Source organism: Tiliqua scincoides, chromosome 7 (genome assembly GCF_035046505.1).
Source record: "Tiliqua scincoides isolate rTilSci1 chromosome 7, rTilSci1.hap2, whole genome shotgun sequence".
Classification (NCBI taxonomy): Eukaryota; Metazoa; Chordata; class Lepidosauria; order Squamata; family Scincidae; genus Tiliqua; species Tiliqua scincoides.
This window is the reverse complement of record NC_089827.1, coordinates 59,173,511-59,196,992: the sequence shown is the minus strand read 5'-3', so window position 1 is coordinate 59,196,992 and position 23,482 is coordinate 59,173,511. Positions and strand designations below refer to the sequence as shown.

The window sequence follows — 23,482 nt, the reverse complement described above, 5'->3', positions numbered from 1 at the left end:
CCATGGCCCGCCCGCTGCCAGAGGCAAGGCTCGCGCAGCCTCCCGTGTGGCCCCTCACTCCAGTCCCCACGCAGGGCGCGCGCCCCCGCGACACCGCCCGCAAAGCCGCAGCCCTCGCGCCCTGCCCGCGGCACGCCCTGAGCACACTACTTCGTGCTCCCCGCGGCGGAGCCCCAGCGCCCACCCACAGCCTCTTCATCCAATCACAGCCTCTCGCGGTAGCCAATGGCGAGCGCGCCTCCACGGAGTGACGTGTCCCTGAGCCAATGGGAGGAAAGCAGGAGGGACGGTGACAGGGGCGCTCGAGGGTCGCATTGCAAAATGGCGGCGGCCGGAGCGGGGAAGGTGGCGGCGGCAGCTGCTGCGGGGGCGGCGGTGAAGCCCATCTTCAGCCGGAGCCTGGCCGAGGCCAAGCGGCGCGTGCGGGAGCTGTACAGGGCCTGGTACCGAGAGATCCCCAACACGGGTGAGGGCGCGCGGCCGCCGCTCCAAGGTCGCCTCAAGGGGGCTGCTGCTCGGGGCGGGGCTCTGCGGGGGGGCGGTGTCCTCCTGGGCTCTGCGGGGGGGCACGCCCCCCCGGACGGGGCTCTGAGGCTGCCATCCTGTTCACGCTTCCCTGGGAGTAAGCCTCAATTCGGTGGCGTAGCTGGAGGGGGGCGAAGCACCCAGGGCGGGCAAGCGGCCCCTCCCTTCGGAGCCGTGCGGCTCTGTTTTGCTCCCCCCGCCGGGAATGGCTCCGAAGGGAGGGGCCGCTTGCCCGCCCTGGGTGCTTCGCCCCCCTCCAGCTACGCCACCGGCCCCATGGATTCTAATGGGACTTGCTTCTGCGCAGACACGCACAGGATGGGGCTCGCAGACCTCTCTTGGGTCCTCTCTTCTGGTTTTGCGGAGGCAGAGCGCCATCACTCCACTTCCACTTCTGACAAGCTGGGGAGCCCCGCAGGCGCTCGCACAGGGCTCCCAGTACCCTGGACAGGCTGCTGCAGGGACTGGCTCCCTGCAGCCCTCCTGAGCGGCACAATCCTGGGGATCGCATCGTTGCCTCCTCCCTGCCCCCGCCCCTTAAGGGGAAAGAGGGCAGGGCCTTCAGGCTGGGGCATCCCGACATCCCAGTTTAAAAACCACTGCCCAGTGGGGTGATGGTCTCACCTAATGAGGTAAGAAAAGCATCAGTACTGTGGCTTTTGCAGAGCTCTTGTGCAGAATGGGTAAGAATCTTGTGGGTTACATAGTATCAAAGCTAGGAAAAAAAATGTGTGTGCTATAGGTTAGAGCTCCTGCTATTTACAGATGTTACAACTAGTTGCTTACCAGTTGTCTCTTGCTTACTTCCCATAATCTTGCAAACAGCCAACTAGACTTCTTTTTTTTTTTTTAAAGAGCAACTACATGAACAGGTCCTAACATCCATTTTCTCACCTATTATTTTGCTCCTAATCTAGTACACATTTTCCAGCTGGACATCTCAGTAAAACAGGGACGTGACAAAGTACGGGAGATGTTCATGAAGAATGCCCATGTGACAGACCCCAGAGTTATTGATATGCTGGTTATTAAGGTAAACCAAACAACTTGTCTTAAATCATTGCAGACACAGTGTGACTGGTTCATGACACCAAGGCCTTAACCGTTAGTCTGGCAAGAGCCAACCCATTCCCAAGCTGTGTCATCTTGTGGCTGTTTCCATCAGGGTGATACCCTAACTAACTAAACCTAAGTATATACACATCAAATACTGGCATATTCTTCCTCTATTTCCCCCTCCATCCACATGTATCTCTTTTAGGTTTTGAGGGACAGGGAACAGTGTTATGCCTTTAATTTCATAACATTGTGTTGAAAAGTAGTGTATAAATATGCTTAAAAAATTTTTTTTTAAACCTCTGTAGAAATAGAGAATAGAGTAGATGTCCAACATAAATTTTAGTATTTCTGTCATAAATGGTAAATAGAGTTGAGTTTTACTGTTCTTCACAGTAACAATCCAGATCAGTCTGGTCTTACCAGAGGTTGAGTAAAGATCTTAAGATATTCTCAGTTGACCTTCTCCATATCCCTTACTGACATCCCATGATCCTGCAGTAATTTTTTTTCCCTTTGCCATGCTTTACCTAAAGAAAGTTTGTTCTTTAGAATTTTTTTCTGTAGAGTAACAAGTACCCACTCAAAATTTTCTAGATATGCTAGGGTACTTTAGATTCCAAATTGACTCATCTTAAAGGTATAACTTCTTCCAGATAATTATTTTCAGTGTCTCTTGCTGCTAAGTTATCTAGGATTTGATACTGGATATACTTAAGAATAGTTTGATATTAGAGAAACTTAAGTATAGTTCAGGATGGATGTTGAAACTAGTTAAAAGAAGGGAACAATCTCAGCTTTTGCAAATTCATTATCAAAGCCCTGATTTGATAGCATATACTACCACAATTGGATGAAACCACTATGGGTTTTATCCTGAGTTGTGGTTCTGCAAATTTGTGTGCATACAGGAGGGGGTTACAGTTTTTGCTAACTTGCTCTGTACCTTCCTGTAATCCAGTGGCGTTGCTAGGGAATGCTGATCGCACCAGGGGACATACTGGGGGGGGGGGTGATAGTGACCAAAATTGTGATCATCTTGGTATTTTTGAATAATACTATTATATTATATATCATTCAATGCTTAATTTAATGCAGAATACAAAGAAATAAACCATGCTGAAATATCTGTAATTCTATCAAATGGTATAGTCAAATAACCAGGAAACGAAAACACAATTGCTTTATGTAATAAAAAGTGGATTTTTAAAACTCAAATCTGACCAATGAGACTGATTGTTCCAAGAACCAATGAGGTGATGTTATGACAGCAAGGAACCAATAAAATGTTAGTATGAGTCAGCTCTCATTTCCATGGATCAGCCCTCATACTAGAACTCATATTCGGTTGTGTGTCATCCAGTTGCCCACTGGTTTTTTGTTGGTTACTGATTTGTTGGTGACCTGTACTGTTCTGTAGTAAGATAAATAAAATTAATGGAGGTTACCCCAACCCTAAGGATGCCACTGCATTTAGATTTTGTGTATGATATTGTAATTTATTCTGTATGGTCTGGTACAGGAGGAGGTCCATCATGGGGTTTACACAGTGAGCTCTCACACCAGGTGAAGCAAACCCTAGTGATGCTTCTGCTGTAATCCTTGAAAACTTGTTTCTGAATGCCTGGTGGACACTCTGGAACAGGGTGGTATGGGAGATTGCAGAGGAAAGGATCAGTGACATCTTCTCCCTTAAGCCCACATAAATTGTTTCACAATACTGTACTTAGGATACAATCCTCCAAGTTCTCTATCCCACCTGCTAACTGGACAAAGAACCACTTTTTATAGTAGTGACACTCTTATGTTTATATGGCAGTACCTTGACTTTAAACCACTTGAGTTTCATCACTTTGCTCTTTCAGCCATTTTCAGTTATAATCACATTTTATCCACATGCTTTCCTCTTTTGTCCCATTTCATCCAACCTTTCCTGACATTTGGCAACATTCAGGTTTTTCTTTTATTTCTGTTTATTTAGGTTTTGTACTTATTTGCATATGTTAGTTATTTTCATTTCTTGCTGGCCAAAATAAATTTGCAAGCTAAATGAAGTTATGCTGTGACATTCATCCACTTTTAAATTTTGTCCATGGTCTGATCCTTAACCAGACAAAAGTGCAATGTATTGCTGTATCTAGCAGAGGAAGAACAAGTGTCTCTAGTCATCCCAGCATAGTGTTTCTTTCTGGTGCCCCTTTGAGTCTTTTTATTTTGTGTGTCCCTTAGGGGGAAGGAACCAGTTTAGTTTCTTTTGCCATGTAAATCGCTTTGATGAGGCCTTATCTCAGGGTCAGTCAGAGGGCAAAGCCTTTCAACTCTGAAAAGTTTCCTTTCTCAAGGGCAGACAGGGGACAAGTTTCTCAAGCAGCAGGCAGGCACAGCTCCTTAGAAGCAATTGGTTAACCTTTTATCTGTTTGAAGAACAGAAGACTCTGCCTTTGTACTGTTTTGCACCAGAAGTGTGCTGAGACATTCTGGGTGATTGATCACTTTCCATATTACATTTCAGCTTTTTTACTGTGCTGGTTTTCAATCACTGGTTCGTACATGAATTGATGACCAAAAACTAGCTATTGGTGGGGCTTTCACAGCCAACTAGCTACCTGCCTTGCTGGTCCTTGCAAGGCATTCCTGTCTTGCAAGGCATTCTAGAGAATGACCTGCCTTTTTCTACCATTATGCCATTCTTTTTCAAGTACCCCTAAAGGTCCTGTTTAGTGTCCCCAGAAGTATATGAATACCAGGTTGGGAACCACTGTTTTACTGGTATGTTCTGTACAGTCTACTTACTCTGATAGTGCTTACAAAAAGGTGATGAAGACCAGAATTTAAAAAGAATAAAAATGTATCTTATGATCTTTTACTAAGTTTTTAATAAATTAGAGACTGCAGTTCTTAGGTAACAATTAGTAGTGGGTTATTTTTCAGGATCTGGTTTTGAGTGATTGGTTGGCAACCTTCAGTCTCGAAAGACTATGGTATAAGCCTACAGCACCCGGTATTCCCAGGAGTCTCCCATCCAAGTACTAACCAGGCCTGACCCTGCTTAGCTTCCAAGATCAGACAAGATCAGGCATGTGCAGGGTAACAGTTGCTGCTGGTTTTGAGTAAAATCAGACAAAACAATAGTCAGATACACCCCTAAGTTTAACCCCCTACTTATCCGAGGGTAATAGAAAATTCCATGATTGTTGGCTCAAAACCTGCCCTTGAGTTATCTGTGGGATTGACTTATGGGCGAGTATCTGCGGTTGAAAAGAAGCTTATTATTATTAATACTTGTAATGACTTTAAATACTTTTTCTATCTGCTGTAGGGGAAAATGGAACTTCAGGAGACTATTCATGTGTGGAAGCAACGGACTCATCTCATGAGGTTTTTCCATGAGACTGAAACACCGCGACCTAAGGACTTCCTGTCTAAATTCTATGCAGGCCATGATCCTTGAATCAAACACACTTTATGGACATGTAATTCTATGTGTTCACTTGCTCCTCTTGCAAATAAAGCCTTGTGTGTTGAACTGCTCTTCTACAGGAAAGTATCCATCTTAGCAGTGTCCTTGTGTGTAAAGAGAAGTGGGAACATTAGACTGGATGCTCAAGGGACATCATACAGAACCAAAATTAAAAGCATGGTTCTAGGTGACGTTTGAACGGGGTCACTGAGTTGCCTAAACTTAAACAGTTCCTTCTACTGTCTCATTTGCTTTCCCCCACTTAGTCCCTGTTTTGCTGCATCTAAGATCAAATATTACATCTTTGCTTTCATATTGCAAAGATATGTCAGTGCTTACCCTCAGGCTGTCGCCAAAGTGAAGTTCCTGCAGCTCATACTGCCAAATTTGAAATATACAATATAAATTTAAGTTAATCTCAATTTAGTCTTAGATGCACCTTCTGATTGCTTTGATATTGGTAGGTGTCAAATAAGACCTCTCAAACTGTCACTGTCTAATATCCAGTATTAACATGTGTCAAGTGTGTGGTATAATAGAAGTCCTCCCAGGACCTTGGGCTCTTCAAGGCATGTTCTGAAAGCACAAATACAGCCACCTTCTTGAAGCTACGTACGTTCAGGCTGCGGCAGTGCCTGGGTCCAATACCACCTGGAAACCTTATATACGTTGTCCGGTGTTCAACCATGGAAGAAAGGTGAGATATAGGCGTAACACTTTCAAATACAAATCCTGTTACAGTCAGCTCTTGTTAGGTGACGGGTTCAGCTAGAGTTAGGTTCCTGGAAAATCTAGCAGATACGGAATCTTTGAGCCTATGGGATAAATGGGGCTAGTTCCAGGGGACCCTCTTCACCATACATTCTATGAACCTGAATCTTAACTTGAAGCCTATAGGGCTGGGTGATAGCAAGGACTCATCAACATTTCCAACATTTGATGCTTCCTCCTCCATGCAGGTTATCCCTCCATCTGTTGAAGGTTGCTGGTCCAACAACAAGGCCTCAGAATTCAGCAGTGGAAAGCAGGTTGCTTCACTGTCTTCCTCCTCCACCTGTTCTGGTTTCTTCCCTGGGCTTGCCCCTGTCCCAGAAGCAAGCCTGTACCCTCAGGTACCCTGCCAGAGACCTCTCATCACCAGGATTGTAAAGTTTCAGTTGAGTGCCGAAGATGGTGGGACAAGTCTGGAAGCAGTTACAAATATTCTCCATGGGCCAATTCAATGTCTGTTTGATGCAGAAAATTGACCCAATCCAGACAACTTTCTAAAAAATGAGTATAATTGACTTGATGTGATAACCACAACCCCTTCCCCCCTTGGTCATATACTGTATAAGTGTCTCTCCCTCTTCCCCCTGCATGGCCCTGGCACTACCTTCTGCTCATAAGGAGGCCACTGTCTCTTCTCTTCCTGCAGCCTCTCATCCCTGCTTATAGCTACACCAAAGTCCCTGTCCCGAGTGCATCAGCACAAGTATTTGCAGATAACAAGAACAGAGTCACAGGTAACAAGAGGTAGGTGGCAATTCTGCTCCTCACAGATAAGCGAATTTGCTGATAAGATAATTCATGTATAAAGAGAACTGACTATATATCATTGTGAAATAGCATCACTTGTAAAGTGGCACATATTCAGTGAATTTTATGTCAAAATGTAACGAGAAGTGTTGGGAGCAAATTTGCTTCAGGTCTTTTTTGACTAAATAAATCACAAAACAGAATTTAGGATTTCTCAAAAAAAGATGGAGCATACATTTATTTCCCTCAGGTGTTGTTTTTTCCCCTTGTATGACACACAGCAGTAAGCTGCTCTTGCATTCTGTTTATGCTATCACTCTTCTTAAGGGTAGTGGGGAAATAGCAGCCAGAGCCTTGGTTGAAAGCTTTCAAGGTTGAAATGTCAAAACAAAGAATTAGTGGAGAGGCACAAGTCTTGATCTTTCATTTATTTGCACACTAAATCACTTCCATTTTCTAATTCTCAGTAGAACAAAGTCCCCAGCCCTCTTAGAGGAGCATATAATGACTGCTGAACTGACAAGCATATGTACATCCATGTATGTGTTGTCTTCATTATGACATGCATGGAGCATTCATGGTATGAAAGAGGTCCAGCCACCCCAAATATCTTATTTACCAAGTAAAAAGGAGTCATGACTAGACATCAGTGTTAGAATAGTTTGTCTGTGGATTTTTTCCTATTGCAATCCTGTAAAGAAACAAGAAAATGCTATTAGACATTGGAACAATCCCTACATTCAACTACAGAACAGGCACGACTTTAGTCACTTAGGGCACAATCCTAACCAACTTTCCAGCACTGACCCAGCTGCAATGCAACCCCAAGGTAAACATGCCCTTACCTTGAGGACACCCCCTTGACTGCCTCCCCATTGCAGGATGTAGTGCAGGCCACATTGACATAGCTATGTCAATGCTGGAAAGTTAGTTAGGATTGCGCCCTTCAGCAACTAATAGCACAATCCAAGCATCTACTCAGAAGTAAGTCTCATTATGTTTAATGGAGTTTACTCTCAGTAAAGTATGCATGGGATTGTAGCCAGAGCCTGCATTTCTCTGTGCCTGAGCTGTGTTCCCTCTAAGGTGCATGACAGCACACCTCCCAGCTAAGTATCACACAGCGTGGAGTTTTGCAGCCCAGAAGTTTTGGCAATGACATGATCCCCAAGCATCCAGAGGTGATGTTTTAACAAGTCACAACACCTCACAGCTGCTAAAGAAGCCTGTGCACTGGCATAGTCCCATTGGAGGGAATGTTAGGTATGTGTGAAGTCTATTCAACTACTTACAGCATTCTACTTAAGAGGAAGACTACAAAGAAGCATGACTAACAGGACAATTTTATGCATGTCTATTCAGAAATAAGTTCCATTGTGCTCCATGAAGCTTACTCCCAGAAAAAGGTGCATAGGACTGCTGCTTAATACAAACTAAAATCTAACAAGAAGTGTGTATGTATATATACATGTGTCCTTGCTACGATAAGGAAAGTGGTGGGAAGAGATGCCTTCTAAGAAACTGTAGAAAAAAGATATCCTTTAGAGGTCTCACATTTAAGGGCTTAGTACAAGCTAAGATAGCAGCTTTATTGTTACAGGATGCAAGGTGATTATAGAATAAACTGTGGCACAGCTTCCCAGAAGGAATGATTGTTTCACTTTATATGCTCTCCTTATCCCATATCAAAAACCTGAGTTAAGCTGATACTTAAAAACAGTCATACCTTTTAATCATCGTCGTCGTCGTCTTCTGGCACAAATATATCGTGTTCCTCAAGTAGAGCTGCAAAGTTCTTGCTGATCTGAGTCCCAACATAGAGGAAGGGAATGACAATGGCAAACACACGGAGAAGACCAAAGGGCATCTACAGACCATTAATTGGAAATCAATTAATATCTCTCAGAAGACAGGCTCTGGGGAAAAAAAGCCATCGGCATATCTCCATCTAGCTACCTAAGTATCTAAATCAAGAACAGATAGAAAGACTTAAAGAAATATCCTACAAAGACATGTTCCTATAAATGGAAAATTTCAAACTGGGGCGTCACAATGCCCCAGCCAGAGAGCCCTGAACACTTTCCCCTTAAGGGGCAGGGGGAAGGCAATCCCCAGGATCGCACTGCTAAGGGGGCTGCAGGGACTGGGATGCACTCACCAGTCCCTGCAGCAGCCTGTCGGGGATGAGGGGAGCCCTGCATGACCTTTTTACAGGGCTCCCTGCAGCTTAAAAAGTGAAAGCGCAGCGATCGTGCTCCACTTTGCAGATGTGGTGCGCAATCACTCCACATTCACTTTTTAAGCTGTGGGGAGCCCTGCAGAAGGTCATGCAGGGCTCCCTGCACCCCTGACAGGCTCCTGCAGGAACTGGTGAGTGCATCCCAGTCCCCGCAGCCCCCTTAGCAACATGATCCTGGGGACCATATCGCTGCCTCCCCCCCACTCCCGCAAGAACTTCCTGCAGTTCAAACTCCCTGAGAATTTGAAAACTCCTGTCTTACCCTATAGTGAAAAAATATGCACAAAGTCTTTACAAGACTGACTTTATAAATAAAAAATCTGTATATAGAAGTCTGAATATAAAGGATACAACATCATTTAAAGATACTACACAATTAAGAAAACAAATCTGTATATCAGATACCCTGTTTAAAATGTCTTCTTCATTAGGAAAAGAAACATGTATTGAGCTTAAAAATCCAGCAAAATGCCTGTTGCCAATTCAAAGCACAACTCTTTGTTCATAGAGCAGTGGCTCTCAAACATTTTAGCCCCAGGATCCATTTTTTAGAATGTCAATTTGGGACCCACCAGAAGTGATGCCATTAACCTAAAATGTCAAGGCCATAAATGACTTTATCAATCGGGAAAATTTTTAATATCCCCCAGTCAACAAAAATTAATTAATTAAATAAATATATTAAAAGTTTGCAATAAGTTTGTTTAAAAACTTATTTAAAATGGAGAAGTTTCTAATTCAATTGCTGATCTGTGGGCCTGTGCAGGCAGCACACAGACTTCTTGTAAGTTTTATATAATATAGTTTTAAATTATGTGGCCTTATTATAGGTAGCTTTTTTGTAAGTATATGTAATATAGTTTTAAGTTTAATAATAAAGTCATTTAGTGTTTAAATTAACCACATGAACTCCATATACGAATGTTCTTAGCTTTAATTTTACCGTGTCCTACATTTTTCTTGGATGTCCTACATTTTGGGGTGCCTTGTCCTCTTTTGCGGTTGTGACATCTGGTCACCCTGTGCTGGGGTGGAGATTGACAGCTGCACTCTCCTTACTAAATATAAGAGGAGTCCCTCTGAAAGATGCCTCTGCCCAAAAAGGTTGTGGAATGGAGAAGAAATCCCAAGGACCAGAGGAAAACGGCAGAACACGAAGGGCCAGTGACATCTGCATCAATAGCCAGCTAAGCTCAGCAAGGTCTGTTTTCAAAACAAACAAGACCACACAATAGAGCAGTGTTTCTCAAACTGTTGGTCGGGACCCACTAGATGGGTTGCAAGTCAATTTTAGGTGGGTCCCCATTCATTTCATTATTTTATTTTTAATATATTAGACTTTATGCTACCAAGGTAGGTGACGGCATTTGGGGAAAATTAGAGACCTGTACTTTGAACAGGCTACTATGCATATGTTTTAACAATGATAGTAAATGGGACTTACTCCTGGGTATATGTGGGTAGGATTGCAGTCTAGAATTGTTAAAACTCTTCCTGCTTGATGATGCCACTTCCAGTCATGTTATCACTTCCAATGGATCCCAACACATTCTCATTCTAAAAAGTGGATCCTGGTGCTAAAAGTTTGAGAACCACTGCACTAGAGAATAGTGAAGAACAACATATTCACTACCAACAACAGTAACGCTGGACTTAAAGCCTTACAGAGCCACTTGAGCCATTTCTACCCAACATTGCATATATGCAACAGAGACCAAATGTGTACACAAATTTGCAAAGGTGTAAATGTGTGATGGGTAGGAATGGGTTAAGACAGATCCTGGGAGCCTGAACTGTACTTTAGGGAAGCTGGTGCATCTGCTGCAGCACTCCTTGGGCAAGATGTACTACAAGCTCAAAAGATCCCCCTGCCAGTGTGTTGAGTGTCAGTTCCAGATCTAGGGAACTCACTAGACCAGTGGTTTTCACACATTTAGCACCAGGACCCACTTTTTAGAATGAGAATCAGTCAAGACCCACCAGAAGTGACATCATCATGCAGGAAAATTTTTAACAATCCTAGGCGGAAATCCTACCCACACTTACCCAGAAGTAAGTCCCATTGACCATCATCCTTAAAAGAATATACTGAATAGCTTGTTAAAAGTACAAGTCTGTAACATTTCCCCAAATGCAGTCACATACTATGGGATCAAGTCTAATATATTAAAAATAAAATATTGAAATGAACGGGGGAAATTGGCTCGCAATTCACCTAGTGGGTCCCAGCCCACAGTTTGAGAAACACAGCACTAAACTTCAACTGTTGGGACTACCAGCTTTGCTCCCACCTTCCAGAGAACCTGTTCAATTGGTGCTTCCGCATTCTAAGCCCCACCCCCCAACAGCACTTTTCATTGGGCAAAGATCTTCTACGCAAACGCGCTCTAAGCCCGCCCGCGAAGGAAAAACTAGCAAACCATTGGCTAAGACAGACAGCCAATCAGCAGCAAGCCGGCAGCCCGTCGCGACTGGCGATTGGCTGCCTACTCACTTGAGGAGACTTGGCTCCCCTCCCCCACCCGCCCTCTACAGACTCACTTTGACGGGCTTAGGCAAGATGGCGCCGGTGTGGGTGGCGGTGACGTTCCGCGAGGGCACCACAGCCACTGAGGGGGTTCGCCGAAGCCCGCCGAAGCCCGACCTCCCCCAAGCCCCCGCTGCTGCTGCTGCGATCAGGCGGCCCACCATCTTCCTTCGCGGTGGCTGCTCCGCTACCGCCGGGTGCTATAGCTACGCGCCCGCCCAGACGGTTGTGAAGAGGGGCGGTGTTTCCTCAAATCTCGCGATAACTTAGGGGACGGGGAGGCTGATTGCACAAAGCTGCCAGTGCGCATGCGCAAGAGGCTGTGTTGGAGGGATTGGGCTGTCACTTGTGGTTCTGTCCTGGCTAGAGGCACAGAGTCTGATACATCAGTGTTGCTCAACCAGGGGCATGCGGGGGTGGGGAGGCAGGTGAGGCAGAGCCTCCCCACCGGAGTCCTTCAAAAAGTGCCGCCGCTGCCATGGGAGGTGCTCAAGCGCACCTGCGGTGGTGGCACTTTTAGAAGGACTCCGGTGGGGAGGCTCTGCCTCACCTGCCTCCCCACCACCACACAACAAACAGCAGTACGTACTCAGCTTCGCAGGCAGAGCTCCAAAGCATGCTTTTCCACACTCAGAAAAACCCTCCCGTCCCCCCTGAGCCTCTCTGGTGTTGGTCATGTCACCTCTGAGCCTCTTACTCAGGGGTGTCAAACTTGTTTCATACTAAGGGCCGAATAGTGTTCATGATGCCTGCTGAGGGCCGAAAGTGATGTCATTAAACAGGTCATAACCAATAATAAGCACTTTTTCTCACTTAGGAACTCATTAACTGCAACTGACAGAAGAGAAAACACACAAATCTTTCAAGACATGGGAGAGCCTAATTTTCATGTGGGCTGCGCTTTCCGCAGTGCCACCTCAGCATTGCTAAGCAGCTGAGAGCCCAAGGGCCGCATCCGGCCCCCGGGTCTTATGTTTGACACCCTTGCTCTTAATGATGTTGGTCTGGAGTAACCAGTGATGATGTCATCACCAGTTATTTCTAGTGGTATTTCCAATAGGTGGACCATGTGCAGGGTGACCAGATGTTCTTTTTTCCAGGACACACCCTCTTTTTTTTAACCTGTCCTGGAAAAGAACTTAAATGTCCTTTTTTCCCTGTGAATGGGCTGCTGCAGGCAGCACTTAGCTTTATTTACTTACTTACAGCCTAATCCTATGCCTGTCTTCTCAGAAGTAAGTCCCATTAGAGTCAATGGGGCTTACTCCCTGGAAAGTGTGAATAGGATTCAGCTGTTACTTATTACTTACTTAGGGCACAATCCTAACCAATATTCCAGCACTGACCTAGCCACAATGTAGGCCCAAGGTAAGGTAACAAGCGTGCCCTTACCTTGAGGAGGCCCCCCTTGACTGCCTCCCACTGCAAAATGCAGTGCATACCACATTGGCACAGCTATGTCAGTACTGGAAAGTTGGTTAGGATTGCGCCCTTACTTACTATATTTCTATGCCGCCTTTCTCCCTAAAGGGACCCAAGCAGCGTACAACAATAATTAGAAATACAAAACCATAGAATCACTATTTAAAACAAAAGATTAAAACAAGCACAATAAATAAGATCTGGAAAACAGCAATCAGATATCCAGCAATCAGATTGCCTTCTTGTAATTAATTATATATAATGAATCATATGTAACATTGTTTTAAATTTAATAATAAGTAATATAGTGTTTAAATTAACCACAGGAAATCAATATACAAGTGCTTGTAGCTTTTATTTTGTCAAGTCCTACATTATTCTTGAATGCCCTACATTTTGGAGTGCCTCTTTTGTGGTTATGACATCTGGTCACCCTGACCATATGAAGCAGTACAATGGAGGAGAAACTTTGAGATACACTGTCCTAGAGCAGTGTTTCTTAATCAGTGGTATCAGTACCACCAATGGTACTTGAGGTGGTGTCTGGTGGTATTCACAGGACCCCTGGACCCCTACCACACGGCAGTGAGACCAGAACCGTGACACAACAAACAGTGGTAGGAGACTCCAAAACATGCTTTTTTGTGCTTGGAAAAGCCCTCCCATCCACCCTGAGCCTCTTACTTTGCATCTTGCTTTGCATCTGGCCTCCCAATCCAGGAGTAACTGGTGATGATGTCATCACCTGTTACCTCTGGTGGTACTTCAAATAGTTGGACCATTATAGTTGGACTGCAACTGCAATTAGAAAGCAGTCAAAGACAAGTGCGATTCAGCTGCCTGTCCTTTCATAAGAAAGCTATTGTTCCTTTAGAGGTGGGTCAGAAGGCTGGCAAGTAACACGGAGCAGCCAGTCTCGGGACAGCCTTGCTAAGTGGGGTTTTTCTTGCTTGCTTCATTGGGCGGAAGGGTGATGTCGTGGGTTGGCACCTGTTCCCCAAGAACTTCACAAAGCAGGAAGACCCTCTTTGTTGTAGAGGTTTTGCAAAACTGCAAGGAGTGCAGAGAAGTGGCCAGAGCGAGGGCGCAACCTCCAGGGCACCTTCCCTCCGACCCCCTTTGCCAAAAAGAAAAGCCTGGTTGGGGGAAGACTGTCAGGCAGAGGTAAACCACTCTGGCAACTTTGGTGTCTGCTGGAAGGGTGTGGAGAGGTGCAGCAACTTTGTGTTGCAGGTTCCACTTTCCTCTCACTCCAAAAGAGGAAAGAAGTTTTACTTAAAGAGAAGTCAGTAAATACATTTATGAATAATTGGAACCACTCATTGGCTTTCTACATATGAGAGGAAGAAATGATATTATGACTTCTGGATTTGAGGACTAGAGAGTAATGAAATAAATCATCAAGATGAGACTAAAGAATTAACTGGGAAGTGAATAAGAAAATAAATCCATAAGAAGGGATGACCAAGGCGTATTATTATGATATACTTTGATATTTTGATGGTAGGGAAGCTGTGTAATGAGGATACGCTGCTCTAGATTTGCATTACATTTACAGATACTTTATGTATGTAGAAATTGACATTTAGTTGTTGCTTCTGTTTATTGATTCTGTTTGTTCCTTTTTATTAATTTATAAATAAATATATTGTAAAAAAAGAAAAAGAGGAAAGAAGAGTTTTTGGTAAGTCTTTAGAAAAAAGTTTCAGAAGCAGCACCTGAGCGCTCGTGTTGTTGACCCTGCTTTTTCTGTAAGAGAAGTCCCAGTGCTGTGCCCCACCTTGCCATGCCCCTCAGCTACACTCCTGATTGGTTCCTCTGCACCCTTATCCAGGACCCCTCAGCCAAGGTTGGCTCTTGCAGGTGTAGAGGAGAATGGCTGCACACCTGTCCTCTGCCTAAGGCTAGCCCAAAGAGGGGGGCAAGTTCACTGGAGGTGTGTATGCAACACGCTCTCACCACGGTTGGTTGGGGGAGGTGGGGTTTATGTGTGAAAGTTGCTGTTTATGACCCCCAGCAGCTGTCAGTTGTGCACCTGCCAAAACCCGCTGTGAACCCCAAGAGTTACAAACATGTGGCATTTATAAGTTCACAAAATCTAAATTAAAAAAAAAAAAATTATTATCTCTGAACTACAGATAACTATAAAATAGTCCAGTATATTCTTGTTTTAGGTGAAAAACACCAACCATGCAAATATACTTTTATGAATAAGGTCATGTAATATACATTACCTGCAAAGCACTTTAACATTACGTAATTGAAAAGCACCATGAATTTAGCAAGTATATTGAGTGCGGAGAACAATGTTCCAGATCAGCAGTACTGGAGAAAGATTTGTCTATGGAGTTGGTGATACTTCAGTTGCATCATCAGCTTGCTCTCACCAATTTTTCACCACCTTAATTGTCACCACAACTGGAAGTTGTATTAGTTGTCTTAGTAGTTGCTGTGGTTCTTCTTCCCAGCTGGAATAGCCAATATCAGGGTATTGCAGCTGTGCATATGTAAGGACACTAGAACTACTGGTAGATGAGCAAACTATTAGACATTGTTATCAATGTGAATTTAGATTTGAGCTCATAATGGTTTTGTTGGCTCAACAATTAGTTACAGCTTAAAGATGCTAATGTGCAAGACCTTTTATCAAAAAGATCAGACAACAGCAATATGGTATATACAGGATAGAATGTGCATGCTGGAAGCCAAGAACAATGATGCATCCAACTCCATCAGTTAAACTGTAATTCTTCAGTTTGTGATCTCAGTCATAGTTGAGATGGTTAAGCAGTTTAAAGCTGTCTCCTGTTTCCTGTGGTTTCCCAACTTGCTTCTTTTCAGCTCTCTCTTGGTCTATCCCAGAGGTCATTTATTCTTCTTGGAACACAGCCATTTCCTCTTTTTGTAATTATAGCACAAAATATGGGGCTGGGCTGATTGGAGTGAGCATAGAGTCCGCAGTAACATACATTTCAGGAATGGCTGTAATGTTCAAAAAGTTCCTCTGAAACATTATCATTGTTTGTAAAAGTATTATGGATAGGACAGAATACTTATTGGAGGTAACAACCTCAACTTATCCTTAAGTTGGTTGACTTATGTTGTGGTAGTAATAAGGTTCTGGGTTATTAAATGGTCACACATTAAGTTACAATGTGAGAGTAATTACCCTTCATTCTTTGGTTCAGTTACCCATGTCATGTTCCCCTTTTGGACCCTACCCTTTAGACATGAACTCAAACTGTGGAGAAAGCAGAAGTGAGCTCAGCCAAGGGCTAAACCTGTCAGTTTAGAACAGGGGTGTCAAACATAAGGCCTGGGGGGCAGATGCGGCCTGCGGAAGCTTTTTATCTGGCCCTCGGGCTCTCAGCTGCTGAGCCATGCTGAGGTGTCACTGCTGAAAGGGCAGTCCACTTGAAAATTGAACTCTCCCATATCTTGAATATGATCAAGATATGTATATTTTCTTATCTGTCATTTGCAGCTAATGAGTTCCCAAGTGAGAAAAAGTGATTATTTTTGGTCATGACCTGTTTAATGACAGCACTTCCTGCCTAATGACAGCACTTTCAGCCCTCAGCAAGCATCATGAATGCTCTTTGGCCCTCTGTATGAAATGAGTTTGAATACTGGCTGACTGACTTTGTGCGGTTTAGTGCAACATTTTGTCAAAGCTGCATTTATAGCTTATGTAAAGCATTAACTGAGACAGGCTTCTATCCTCTCAGCCTCAACACCTCTGCTACCTGCAACATGGGGATAGCATTGGCCTACCTTACAAGAGTGCTGTGAAGATTACTAACAATACATGTAAAGCTCTTTGAATGTGTTGTTTAAATACTAAGTAATACTATTCTACTGAGTAGGGCAAATAGCCTACCATTCACGTAGTATTATCCTGTCTAGCAAAAAGAAGAAAGAAAATAATTAAGGCAGCAGAAATATATAGAGTAATGTGCCATTAATAATGTTTGCAATTAATAATGGAACAAGATTTCCTCTTGTTTTACCATGAAGCTGGTGTTATAAAACAGAAGACCAAAGTTTTGAGTTCCACATTAATTTCAACATAAACTTACATGGTCAACCTTCACACTTGCCATTAAGTTTCTCTCCTCTGGATAGTATAGATAAGGTATATTCAGCAATACAATGAAAGAGCCCCAATGCTGAGTCTTGGACTACATGTTGTCTGAAGTAAGGAGACGTTCTCACTCAAGGACACAAACACATCCCTACTTGTTCAACTTTTGCAATTTTTTGTGTGTGCATTTGTTGTCCTTTCCTAACTTGGTGCACAATCTGATTTATCCCATAATTAGAAGTGTTTGAAAATGGTGTTATTTACCTTACTTAGCCCATTGTGTTCAGTAAGACTTATGCTGTGAACCGGCCTTAGTCACTGAAAACAAACACCTCTACCTACCATATGAAATGAGCAATGTACATACATGGGCCTGTATTTATTCATGCCCTATATTTGCCAATAAAAACAGTTTCCTCTAATCTTACAGAAGCATTTTGATTTTAAGGATTTCCCCCAAGCCTGGCACTCTAGTTGCCTGACTCACCAGCCCTAAATCCAGGCTTGAAGAGCCCAGTGCTACTTCAGAAACCTACAAAACCTTTAAATTCAAGTGCCTCTGGCCAGGCAGACCTAATCCCTTTCACACAGGCAGTTGCCAAGTCACACCATTGGCCTATCTAAATCGGCTTCAGCTCTACAGGGTTACAGACTGAGGTTTTTCCCAGCCCTGGAGATGCATGAGATTGAAAATGGAACTTTAGATAAGAAGAGCCCTGCTGGATCAGGCCAAAGCCCCATCTACCTGTATATCACAGTGGCCCACCTAGAGACTGTCACATGAAGTGTCAAACTCACTTCAGCATTAGTGTTGCTGGCCTGATAAACACATAGCAGGATTTGTACAACTACAAATCTCTCAAACTCAAAACGATGGTGGATTGTTATCTTGAGTCTCTACATCATAAAATCTGCCTTTGGTGTCCCAGTGTTGAGCTGATTCTGGGTCCAAATATGTGGAAATATTTGGACTTCTTGCAAACACATATTACTTGAGTTACTGATAGGGTGTGATTAGGCTCTGGGGAGATTGGGGCCACTTGTAGATCCCCTTGAGTTCCAAGCTGTGATAGTATCTTAGCACATATGTATACCTGCAATCAGTGATTGCAGAAAGCAAATTAGATCTTTGGTATTTTCTTGGGTTAGAGGAGTAATCCGATATTGCAATTAGATAAAAACCTGCTTGATGTGCATATTTTGCTCCTTCCTGTGTTCTCCATGTTTACATTTCTGCTGTTTTCTGGCTTTGTAGCCATTCCCTCCTCACCTCTGCAATTTCCTGACCATACCAATCATGCAACTTGGAGAAGCAGACCGTCTCTGGAGACACAGGACTCTCCTGCACAGCTGAAGCAGGTACTCCACTTATACTGCTGCCTGCCAGTCTTCGACGAGGAGGTAGGGGTGGAGGTTTCAAATATCCCCCATCTTGGTCAAAAGAAACTCCCCCAGCAAGCGTGCAATCATTGCCCCATGTGGAGTAACCATTCTCCAAGATGACAGGGTTTTCCTGGATGGGTACCATCACTGGATTGGACAGATGCCTTTTCCAGCCAGTGGCTGACTTTTTTGGTGATTTATGGCAAGTGGCCAAACTCTTTCGGGCCTCTTCCAATTGTTTCTCTAACTCTTTAACCACTAGTCTCATGTAATCAAAGCTGGCCCGTGAAAGGGCCTTCACCCAGGCCTCCATAGCAGCCTGGCAGTCAGCAACCAACACATAGGCCTTGCCACCAGCACCATCAAAGCGTATGGCAAAGGCAAACTCTTCAGCAGCCTCGCATAGCTCTACAGTGCAGCCCTCCAGCACAATGAGCCCAAGGGGATCACGGCTCTCCCGCTCTTCAAAGTAGAAGAGCAAGTTGCCCTTGAGGATGAACCAGCGGCGATGGTAAGAGGTAGTATTGTGGTGGTGGTGGTGGCGCTCCACACGCTTGCACAGGAAGCCAGTGTGGTCTGCTGGAGAGTCACAGGTGGCATAATGGGCCACGCTACGCTCATTCAGCTTCATTGTAGTAATCCTCCCCTGCAGAGTGAAGAGAGAGAGGAAATGCACTAAGTTACCCCTTGGAGCAGTCTGCTCGTGCAGCTGGGCACAAAATATGTCTCAGATCTGATCTGCTCTTGGATGTTACTGCCCAATATGTATTAAGCTATCCAGAACCAGAGCATCTGTTATGTTTAAAAATACATTTAAGGTAAATGAAGTGCAAAAGGTAGGAACATTTCATTTAATCCCTTCAGAAAGCGACAGCAGAGTTCGTTCATATCTATGCAAGGTGTCTGCGGCTATGTAGCATTCAGGGATCACAGACTTGAACAGCAACCATGTAGGCTGTGAGGAAGCGTTATGTGAAGATTAGTCACCCCTGAAACATTTCAGGAGCTGGACCTGTGAACAAGGCCTGGCAAATCTAGTATCCTGTTCATCAATCCATCTGGGAAATCTTAGGGCCCCTTCACAAGATCTGAAAAAAATCTTAAGAAAAGCTCCCTTGAAAATATCTGTTTGTAATCACAGAACCTTAGAAGCAGCAAAAATACAGTGACTACAACTACCTTGAATGTTTTCTGCCTTGAAAACTACAGGGACTCAAGGAGAAAACTGAGGGTTTGGCCAGCTACACCTGATCTTGGCTATTTGTAGCAATGTTAGAAGGAAGTCAGAAACTTCTGTCACCTGCCTTCAGTGCCAGCGGAATACTCTTCCAAGGTGTCTGTGTATTCCCCTTTAAGAAAGTGACTTGTGAATAAATCCTTCCTTGATATTTGTTTTCGTTAATCTCATTAGGCACATTGCTTTAGTTTTAGGTACAACCAAGTCCTTTCCAATGCCCCCTTACTCTGGTACTATAGGAAGGTGACCTTCATATTTAGTGGCATCTGACTGCAGCCACTTATTTTCCCCACTTAGCAAAAGTGTTCTGTTTGCTCACCTGCTCCTATTCAACGAAAAAGATCAGACTCCAGCCCATCCCTGTAAGTCATATTTCTCTGCTGATGGCAGAGGCAGGAAAGCTATACTGATTGGCAGTTCTCCAACGGTTTCCAAATCCTACAGGTTTATTTGGCTTCATTTCTCCTTGATGCCAGTCAGTGCAAAGGTGCTGAAGATGACATTCCAACACATTACCTGGAAAGATAATTGTTCAACTGACATTTCTGCGCTTAACAAATGAAGCAAAAACAAGGCAGAATTTATATGCCAAATAATTATGGTCCAATTTGACCATGATCCTTCATGGTTTCCTTCATGAAGAAGACAGTAATGTTAACAAAGGGCAATGTTCCCACTCTATATATACACACAAGCTACACTAGGGTGCTCCTGAACCTTATTGTGTAGAGCAGTGTTTCTCAAACTGTGGGTCGGGACCCACCAGGTGGATCGCGATCCAATTGCAGGTGGGTCCCCATCCATTTCAATATTTTATTTTTAATATATTAGACTTGATGCCATGGTATGTGACTGCATTTGGGGAAATGTTACAGAGTTGTACTTCGAACAGGCTACTGAGTTTATACTTTTAACAATGTTAATGAATGGGACTTACTCCTGGGAAAGTGTGGATAGGATTACAGCCTAGGATTGTTAAAAATTTCTCTGCTTGATGATGTCACTTCCCATCATGACATCACTTCTAATGGGTTCCAACAGATTCTCATTCTAAAAAGTGGGTGAACCACTGGTGTAGAGCCTTCTGGTCTTATCCTTGCCTCCAGTACCATAAAGTATCATTGAATGATACAAGCATAATCCCCAGGCTTGGACAGAGAAGTCCCTCTGGCAAAGTCAATTATTTCAGAGCATGCTGTCATGCATAGGTGGTCCAGAGATGATCAAACTTTAGTCCATCCCACAGCTCTTATTCAGAGGCTCTTAGGGTGCAATCCTAAGCTCTGGAAGCCAACTGGCCTGTGCTGAATCTGGTGGAAGATAGACACAGGCTGGGGCGCTACTCGAAGTAAAGGGATTTTATTCCCCTTACCACGTGTCACACACCAGCCAGCTCTATGGGGCTACTCAGTTCTGCACCCATGATTTCATGGTTGCAGATCCGAGTGGCCCATATAATGCTGGTCAGATCAGGGATGAGAGTTAGGATCTGGCCTGCGCTGCTGTGGCCAGTCCCACCCCCCTGCTGGGCCCAATTTGACTCCTGAGCTGCCATCCCGTACCCCAAAACGCCCCATCCCCACCTCCATTCCATCTTCTTCCTGCCACCCTCTCCGGCCTCCTGAGCTGCTCTGCCCAGACTGGCATAAACTTACCTTCTCCAGGCACAGGTCAGGCACTGCTAGGCCAGCACATGTCTTTGCACTGGACTAGCCTGCTCCCAAGTAGCCACGAATGTACTTTAAGGCATGTCTGCAGCACTCAAGAGCCAGCACAAGGGACTTATGCCAGCTTGGGGTGGGGGGGGGGGATTGGATTGCTCTGTCCTTCAGTTATTAGAGAAACAGTCTCAAGTCACCAATACTGACCTTATTTTAAAAAAAATATAGAAAAGCATAAAATTACATTCCAGTATTCTTCTAATTTGTCCCTATCCAGTCATACAATTTGTGTGGCCATCCAATGTTAGCAACCTTTGGATACTGGTTTTCAGGTGTGCATGTTGTTTCTGCCTTGGGTCAGCAATCTCCAACATGCTGTTCATCTGTGATCTGTTGTAACCTTTCTTCTCTGGCCCTCAGCTCCTCCTGGACCTCTCCCTCAGCAACACCCACTTCAGAGTGACCTCTTACTCCTTCCAAGCAGGTGGAGCTAGCTTGTTAAGCACACGGTCTTCCCCTTCTGCACAGTTTGGTTATCTCTGAAGTACACGTTCTGTTTCTTGAACTGTTCCTTGATGTTGAAATTGCAGCCAGAAGACTTTTTGGAACCAGAGGCTTCCCAGTATTTTCCGAAGCCTGTCCTTGCTGTGAGCCAGGCGATCTGCTGCCTTCAACCAACCCCTCCAAAAATTAAAACTTAAAACTGGGTCCTGGGCCTAACCGGGTTATCAGGACCCTGACCCTCAGTACCTGAAGCAGTGTGTCTCCTTGATGTTCTTGTGGGAGGGTGTTGCACGTACTGGTACCAACTTCCCCCTTCACAGGCTGCTGACAACAACCTTGCTTGTCTTGTGCCCCCTTGGAAGACTGCAAGGGGCATGCTAGGAGCTTTGCAAAGGCACTAGGTAAAGTAAGAGATCTGCTGGGGCCATTACTTGCCATTCCCCTTAATCCACCACCTGAGGCAGAACACTTCAGGATGCTTCATGGACAAGTTGGCTCTAAAACATATTAGCTACAAACAAGGAGAACTACAGATGCAGCCTTGAGCTTCTGGAGGAAGGGCAGAATAAAAGTGTGGTAAACAAATTATAAACTGACATTTACCCATATTGGAAGAACAGCTCCCTCTTCCCCTTATGGGAAACTTTCTGAGTTGCAACTGAGCTAGAAACCCTACTTGAAAAGCATTGCTGTTGACACCACTTCTTTAAGCAGACATGGTGGGTATCACATGAGGCTTGATGTGATCTAGCCTGCCGAACTAGATCCCTAGAACTCAAATGCTGCAAGGCGAATATTCAGAATAAGGAAGATTCCTTTTAAAGTGTCTCCTGAGCAAAAGCAACATATCCACCCCCTGTTAATGGAGCTTGTGGGAGAGGATGAAGGAAAGGGAAGAAAGTTCTCTGTTATCTTACCTTGTTTACATACTGGGATTTTCAACTCTTGGAGCTGGATTCGATCTCAGTTTAATCAATTCTCTTTTTCTTTTCCTTTTAGTACTTTCCTTTTACCCTCCCTCTTTGTTGATCTCTAAGTATTTACTGGTACTGATTTCCTAGAGCAAAAACCCGGAATATAGGATCATTGCTGAAGCACCAAGTACTGGGACCCTCCAGGGGTAGCTATTCGAAATCCAGGTTTTCCAGCAACCTCACATTACAGAGAAGAGGCTTCACTCTTTTTATTCCTCCATCCATCCTCTCCCCCCTCCCCCAGGTCCTGGAAGCCACGTATAGAAAACTCTAGGGTGTAAGTCACTGAGTAGAATCATAGTGCTGACCCTGTAAATCGATTTTATTTCTGAATTGTTTTCCTGTCGTTCTGATTACTTTTCATTTGTCTCCATGCAACGGGTTGAGTATGTTATAACCACTATATGGAGTAAGAGCAGGGTGACGAGGTGTCCTCTTTTTCCAGGGTATGTCCTCTTTTTTAGCCTTGTGTCCTGGAGAAGAACAAATGTCCTCCTTTTCCCTGTGAGTGGGCCCCTGCAGGCAGCACATAGCCTTCTTGTAATTAATAAATTATACATAATAAATCATGTGTAATATAGTTTCAAATTTAATAATAAGTAATCTAGTGTTTAAATCAACCACATGAAATCAGTATATGAGTAGCTTTTTTGTCATGTCCTACATTTTTCTTGGATATCCTACATTTTGGAGTGTCTGGTCCTCTTTTGCAGTTATGACATCTGGTCACCCTGAGTCAGAGAGAAAAGTGCAGAGCCAAAGTGGGTCAAAACCCAGCAACAAAAAGGCAAAAAGTGCTTTCAAACAGCGTGCCTTGCTACTCCCTTTGTCAGCCACCAGAGAGCACCTCATTGCAATGTGGCCAGCAGTGAGGCCTGGGAAGCGTGTGCAT

The 23,482-nt window shown here is 44.2% G+C and overlaps 3 protein-coding genes across 4 annotated transcripts; 1 reads left to right on the top strand and 2 right to left on the bottom strand.

Moving 5' to 3' along the window:
* The first annotated feature begins 204 nt into the window (after positions 1–204).
* On the top strand, positions 205–5,107 carry NDUFA6 (NADH:ubiquinone oxidoreductase subunit A6). The gene is made up of 3 exons (XM_066634162.1): positions 205–466; positions 1,443–1,558; positions 4,901–5,107. The coding sequence occupies exons 1-3, from the start codon at positions 226–228 to the stop codon at positions 5,030–5,032; spliced, it is 489 nt and encodes a 162-aa protein (XP_066490259.1). The 5' UTR covers positions 205–225; the 3' UTR covers positions 5,033–5,107.
* A 1,865-nt stretch (positions 5,108–6,972) lies between these two features.
* On the bottom strand, positions 6,973–11,569 carry SMDT1 (single-pass membrane protein with aspartate rich tail 1). Of its 2 annotated transcripts, none has more exons than XM_066634163.1 (3): positions 11,340–11,569; positions 8,286–8,426; positions 6,973–7,250 (listed from the first exon to the last, which is right to left on the bottom strand). In XM_066634163.1, exons 1-2 carry the CDS (start codon positions 11,487–11,489, stop codon positions 8,289–8,291), a joined length of 288 nt encoding a protein of 95 aa, XP_066490260.1. In that variant the 5' UTR covers positions 11,490–11,569; the 3' UTR covers positions 6,973–7,250; positions 8,286–8,288. The 2 variants fall into 2 exon arrangements, with proteins under 2 accessions (XP_066490260.1, XP_066490261.1); XM_066634164.1 differs by having other exon boundaries at positions 8,286–8,363.
* Positions 11,570–17,209: 5,640 nt separating this feature from the next.
* On the bottom strand, positions 17,210–22,724 carry PHETA2 (PH domain containing endocytic trafficking adaptor 2). The gene is made up of 3 exons (XM_066633647.1): positions 22,534–22,724; positions 19,771–19,967; positions 17,210–18,860 (listed from the first exon to the last, which is right to left on the bottom strand). Exon 3 carries the CDS (start codon positions 18,843–18,845, stop codon positions 18,057–18,059), a length of 789 nt encoding a protein of 262 aa, XP_066489744.1. The 5' UTR covers positions 18,846–18,860; positions 19,771–19,967; positions 22,534–22,724; the 3' UTR covers positions 17,210–18,056.
* Positions 22,725–23,482: the final 758 nt, after the last annotated feature.

What these genes read in the sequence shown, in the direction of transcription:
- NDUFA6 (XM_066634162.1), top strand. Translation starts at nt 226, where the DNA reads ATGGCGAGCGCGCCTCCACGGAGTGACGTGTCCCTGAGCCAATGGGAG. An exon ending in CCGAGAGATCCCCAACACGG is followed by an intron (nt 467 to 1,442) that starts GTGAGGGCGCGC and finishes CTCCTAATCTAG; the next exon opens with TACACATTTTCCAGCTGGAC. An exon ending in TTGATATGCTGGTTATTAAG is followed by an intron (nt 1,559 to 4,900) that starts GTAAACCAAACA and finishes TATCTGCTGTAG; the next exon opens with GGGAAAATGGAACTTCAGGA.
- SMDT1 (XM_066634163.1), bottom strand. Translation starts at nt 11,489, where the DNA reads ATGGTGGGCCGCCTGATCGCAGCAGCAGCAGCGGGGGCTTGGGGGAGG. An exon ending in TCTTGCCTAAGCCCGTCAAA is followed by an intron (nt 8,427 to 11,339) that starts GTGAGTCTGTAG and finishes AATGGTCTGTAG; the next exon opens with ATGCCCTTTGGTCTTCTCCG.
- PHETA2 (XM_066633647.1), bottom strand. Translation starts at nt 18,845, where the DNA reads ATGAAGCTGAATGAGCGTAGCGTGGCCCATTATGCCACCTGTGACTCT.